Genomic DNA, 5,596 nt, shown 5'->3' with positions numbered 1-5,596 from the left:
TTTTTAGTAACCAGTGGTTAAATTATCTTTAAAAGGCTGTGTAAATCTTGATAATTAGGCTTTCTCCTGCATTCTCTGCTCTGTGCTATGTCGGGGTCACGCTAGTGACTCTGTTTCTCTAAGACTTAATAAACAACTATCTAGCAGCAGAAGAGGCTGAAAGTCTCCGTTTGTCTCTCAAACTAACTCCTGGCAAGGACTTTAAAAACCCTCTCCCATCAGGAGAGGTTTGATTTACGCCACAGGCAGTGGAACTCCTGTAAGTGAAGAGTTTCTCCCCTGGGTTTTGTGCTGTTTATTTCATACATGTAACACAAACAAGGAGACTCACCCCAAGTGTAGTGGCTTAGTCAGTGCTTTTGGAAGGGGTTTGGCCAAGAGAGTCCTCATAAAGCAACTCCCTTTGTCCTCATTGGGAAAAGACTGTTTATTTCTACTCCATGGAGGTAGATTGAAATGCTTTGCTTGGTCACCTCTGTGTTGCAAGACAATATATGTGGAATTTTTTTTTTCCTCTGAGGAAGTATTTTGTAACTGGTGATTAGGAAATGCACCCAAGCAGCAGTTACAGCCAGGCTGGGCCCTTGGGCATCTGGCAGTGTGAGCAGGTTCCTGGAGGGCTGGTCATGTAATAGTCAGGGATAGCAGAAAGTGCAATTAAACTTTTTATAGATGGTAGTGACAGGTGAGTATCATGTTCATGTCTTTATGTTCATGCAGAGAATCATAGAAATCAATAGAGGAAAAAAACCGTTCAAATTAGCATGGTTTCATTTGCATGCAGAGTTTTGAATTTACTTTTGAAAGAATTTTATGTTCGAGCAATATTCTTAAAATACCAAACTCTTGATAATCCCAGTAGGACCACCCTGGCAGTGTGGTGCCCAGGGCATCTGTCCAGTCACAGGCTGTGTTCTTCAAAAAGACAAAAGCACATGGCTGCAGGACACAAATGTCAGTTCATCCAACAGCATTAACTTAATTTCCTCGGCACTAGCTAGAGTTTGAGCACCAATTGAACAAGGGGAACCTGTGCAGGCAGCCAGTGGTGAGCCCAGCATCAGGCCAGCTGGACTGTTTTTGAGGATTTGGACAGATCTGTGCAGGACAATCAATTTACTGCAATAAATAGTTGGGTTTTTTAAAAATAGAAACGAAATGTCAAGTGTCATGAAGTGTGAATTAAGGAACTTGAAATGTGGCAGGTTTTTATCTTTTGTATGTCTGTGACTTGCAGCAAACCTCAAATGATCTTTTGGATACAAATATTTTTATCTGCTTTGACTGTTTGTAAGAATGAACCTCAACATTCCTTTTTTGATATTTAAGCCATAATTGTAAAAATGATTTGGATTTATTTAAATAATAAATTTTATTACTAAAATGTCTGTTTATGTAATGGTTTGACTAGAATCTGTCTGGGGGCAGCTCTGTTTGGACTGAACCAAATGTTAAAAAAGAAAATTAACATTAACTGCAGTTTTTTGGCAGAAAAATAATTTTCTACATATTGATGTATTACCCTTCCCTGTTTGTTGGGAGGCTTGGGGGTTATTTATTGTTGGGTTTTGGTTGTTTTTTTTAAATTAAAGTGATCTTTTCATGCACTACAGAGGGGTGAAGTCATGCTTAGGTACCTATAAGGCACAAGGTGTAGAGGGTGAGAGAAACCAATGATGGACGTAAGTCTGGGTGGGTGATTTGGAGAGCTTAGAGTCCAGTTCAGGTATTTTGGAGGAAGGACAATAAAAACCCAAAACATCATTGGAAGAAGCTGACACTGAGCATCCATCACAGATGGAAAGCACTGGATGGTGGAGATGCTTCTTTCTCCTGTGCTCTGCTTTGGAGGTGTCCAGCGAGACTTCCTGGTTCTGGCTGCTCCCACCTGTCACCTCTGGCAGTGGGACACAAGTGTTGAGTCCCAAATGCTGCCTAAAGGTGTTATTTTTTGTGAGAAATTTCAAATGGGTTACTGCTAACCTGGAAAGATTTTGGGAAGGCGCCTGTAAAATTGCTGTTGAAAACAGAACGAGTTTGATTTTATGTTCTGTGTTTAAACTATTTATTTTTAATTACTCTTACTCATCCTTTTCATTAAACCATTAAAGTGAGAGAGCCGGTCTTGTAAGCCGCCTCATCAGGCTGCGGTTGGGGGCTTCCTTGGTGTCTTCAACAGGGTGAGATTTTGTCTTCAATATAATGCAGTCATGCCACTGCGAGTAGACGAGCGTGTGAGTGTCGGATCTCCTCACTTTGAACTCATACAACCTGCCAGGCTGCAGGTGGTCGATTATACACGGGTTGGAGATGACTTCCTGGATCCGGCCGTATCCTGGTTCTGTCTGACTGTTATCTGTCACTAGCTTGACCTCCAGCTGCCATCGTTCAAGGTGTGACTCTTGACTTTCAGTGAACCACTTGAGCTGGACCCAGGTCTGGCATGCAAATGACTCTATCCGATCAAAAATCGGCGGCTTCTTCGTATAGAGAGAAAAATTAATGGGAGGGTGTAGAGCACCTCCAAGATGTATCTGTGACACCAAACTGTGCTTGACATGGAGCTTCCTTGGCTCTTCCAAGGCAATGAGCTTATTTAAAAACATGGAGAGCTTGAGCACTCTCTTTATATTCAAGTCCCACTGGGAGAGGAAAGTTTCCACGTCACAGATCTGTACGTAACGGCTCAACTCCTCCCGACCTCGTTCCAGCTGTTCCAACAGCTCAGTTAAAAGTGCCAGTTGGATTTCAGTCTGTTTTTTTCCCACCTTCTTGATCTTCTGGAGTTGGCAGGGGTTTGCTATTTGCAAGATGTCAGCAAAAATCATCATATTGTTCTGGTCTCTCACACACACGTGTCTGGGCTGAAACTTCAAGTAAAAGTAACACTTCTTCAGAAGATGAACTTTGTTCCAGTGGTACTGGAGGTGGTGGGCGTTCAAGTCAGAGTTCAGGAAATCCAAAACAAGGTTTTTGTTTCTCAGGTACTTCTCCATGCTGGCATTGTTGTCCTGTTCTTCTCTGGGTGCATGTCTTGGGGTGTCCGAACTGGTTTCATTCTCATGCAAAACCTTAGCCATGCTTCCAAAGCTTGGCTGCTGAGTAGGAAAGCAACAATAATAACATTAAGAACCAAAGGAAAAGCAGCTGTGAGGGAGTACAATCATGGCTATGACTCTTCTCTCTTAATTAAAGCTTAGCTTATAAAGAACTGTCAGACTAGATGTAGTTCCAGAGGAATTTTCTTCTATACTTGTATGGTTTCTAATGTTTTGTCTTCCAACTGGTCTTCCTCTACCCACCCTTGAGAGGTTCTACCTCTGCTTAATAGATTCACTGACAGAAACTATTCTCTGATACACTCTGCCAAAATTTCTCCCCATCTTATTATCTTGTTTCATTCTAATTAGCTACCTTTGTATTCCTGTAAGCAATTTCTTTCCATTCTTCTGCCTCTCTAGAGATGTCTATTTTTCTCTCTTTGTAATCTGCCAGGCTGTTGAGGTTTGAGGCCCATCTTCTCAGCCAGTTCCTACAGCTACATAATCACCTTGGTGATTCAAATTAACCCTCTGCCCCCACGTGAGCTGGAATGCAGCAGGCAGAACAATGCAATCCACTGAGTGCCACCTCACAACAGCTTCCAAGAGGAATGACAGCGTTTCCCCTGCACTTCTACCTTCACCAGTGGATTGGCAGTCATAACCTGACAATGTTTTCAGTGATGTGCTGCTTCCCCTATCTTTGGTTTTAGTTTGCATCATCTCAGACCATGAGGTCTACTTGCTTTCTTGCTTTTCTGCAGTGTATGGCAAGAGAACGACACACATGTAGAGCACCTGTAAACAGGTAGCAGATTGCCATGGAGGTGTTTAGGCAGTGGTTCTTGCAGCACCACTTCTGCTGGCTTAATCATAGCTGTTTGCAACGGCCTGGAGTGATGGGACAAGGGGGAGTGGCCTCAAACTGACAGAGGGCAGGGTTAGATAGGATATTAGGAAGAAATTCTTCCTTGTGAGAGTGGTGAGGCCCTGGCACAGGGTGCCCAGAGAAGCTGTGGCTGCCCCATCCCTGGAGGTGTTCAAGGCCAGGTTGGATGGGGCTTGGAGCAACCTGGTCTAGTAAAAGGTGTCCCTGCCCATGGCAGGGCATTGGAATGAGATGAACGTTAAGGTCCTTTCCAACTCATTCATTCTGGAATGATTTTATACTTCATTTACTGGCAAAGATGTGCTCTGGCTGGTGGTGCCATCTGTGCCAAGGTGGAAGGTGTTTCTCTGTTGTGCTTTAGCTGAAGTGCTTGTGGCTCACACAGCTTATGTACCATAAACAGCAATTAGCTAAATAAATGTCTGTGTCCCTGTTGCTAGTGATACTGTAATGAGAACCCAGCTGGACATTTAGGTGGCTTTCACAAGCTGGACACACTTGATTTGAAAACAAAATAAATACAGTATTCTGAAACTAAGATCTAACTGGGATATTTTAATTCTTACATGCCCTCTAGAAGCTAGATGGTGAGATCTACTTGACAAAGCCATTTTTCTTGGCCTCATTTCCCCTAAATTCATAACAGAGCTAATAACACTTCCTCATAGGAATTCCAAGCATTCGTAAACCTTTCAGCTGTCTGGCCCTGAGCTGCACCACAGTTTATAGTAAGTCACTCATTTGCAACTTTATCTTCCAAGAGAGCTGTCAACTAAAAGAAAAACAAGCTGTATTTCCTTTTCACTTTTTTCTTTCCACAAAAAAAAACCGACCCAAACCAAAGCAGTACCAGCTCCAGGCATCGCGTGTGAAGCAGCAGGACCAGCACACGCGCCAGGTGACATTCCCCACTCTTGGAGGGATTTGGCTCTGCCAAGCAATGTGTTTGCCCACACACCGAGCTGTCATTGTGCTTATTTTCCTTGCTTTTCCCCATGTTTTTACATCCCCCCCCCCCTTTTTTTTTTCCCTGCCAGGGAGGGCTGGCTGAATTCCCTGCACTGCTGCTCTGTTTGCAGCCGGAGGGGGCTGCATCACCCACAGAGGGGGCTCTGTGTTCACCCAGGCCAGGGTTTGGAGCAGTCACAGGGGCACCCAGAGGCTGCCCCCTCGGGCTCCGACCCACCTCGTCAGGCCCGGGAGCTGTGTGCAGGCGCTCCTCAGGCCCGGGAGCTGTGGGCAGGCGCTCCTCGAGCTGCGGCCGAACCAGGACAACCCCCGGAGTCGCTCATACCCTCCCCTCCGTAATTCACAGAATCGTTTGGGTTGGAAAGACCTTAAAGCTCATCCCGTTCCACGCCCCAGCTGTGGGTAGCGATGGCAGTAAATCCCAGTAATCGCCTTCCCAGCCGCTTCCCCTCCCGGCCCGCCCCGGTCCTTCGTACCTTCGGAGGCGTCAGGCTCGGTGGCACCGGCCGTCGTGGGGAGATCAGGGCTGCTCTGCCCGTGCAACGAGACGTGTCTGCGGTGTCTGCAAAGCGGTGACACGGCAGTGACACGGGGCAGCGCCATGGCACTCCGTGCCCGCTGCTGGGTCACAGTGGAACGGTGGAACCAGGGAAGATGGAATGTAGAATGATGGAACCGTGGAATCACAGGTTCACAG

General features: G+C 45.6%; 1 protein-coding gene across 1 annotated transcript; it reads right to left on the bottom strand.

Annotated features, from left to right (window-relative positions):
* Nucleotides 1-1,473: 1,473 nt before the first annotated feature.
* On the bottom strand, nt 1,474-5,185 carry FNDC11 (fibronectin type III domain containing 11). The gene is made up of 2 exons (XM_017733710.1): nt 5,117-5,185; nt 1,474-3,098 (listed from the first exon to the last, which is right to left on the bottom strand). The coding sequence occupies exon 2, from the start codon at nt 3,078-3,080 to the stop codon at nt 2,106-2,108; it is 975 nt and encodes a 324-aa protein (XP_017589199.1). The 5' UTR covers nt 3,081-3,098; nt 5,117-5,185; the 3' UTR covers nt 1,474-2,105.
* Between the last annotated feature and the right edge of the window lie 411 nt (nt 5,186-5,596).

This window comes from Corvus brachyrhynchos, unplaced genomic scaffold (genome assembly GCF_000691975.1).
Source record: "Corvus brachyrhynchos isolate BGI_N302 unplaced genomic scaffold, ASM69197v1 scaffold10, whole genome shotgun sequence".
Classification (NCBI taxonomy): Eukaryota; Metazoa; Chordata; class Aves; order Passeriformes; family Corvidae; genus Corvus; species Corvus brachyrhynchos.
Note: the sequence above shows the minus strand (reverse complement) of the source record. Positions and strands in the feature narration are given on the sequence as shown.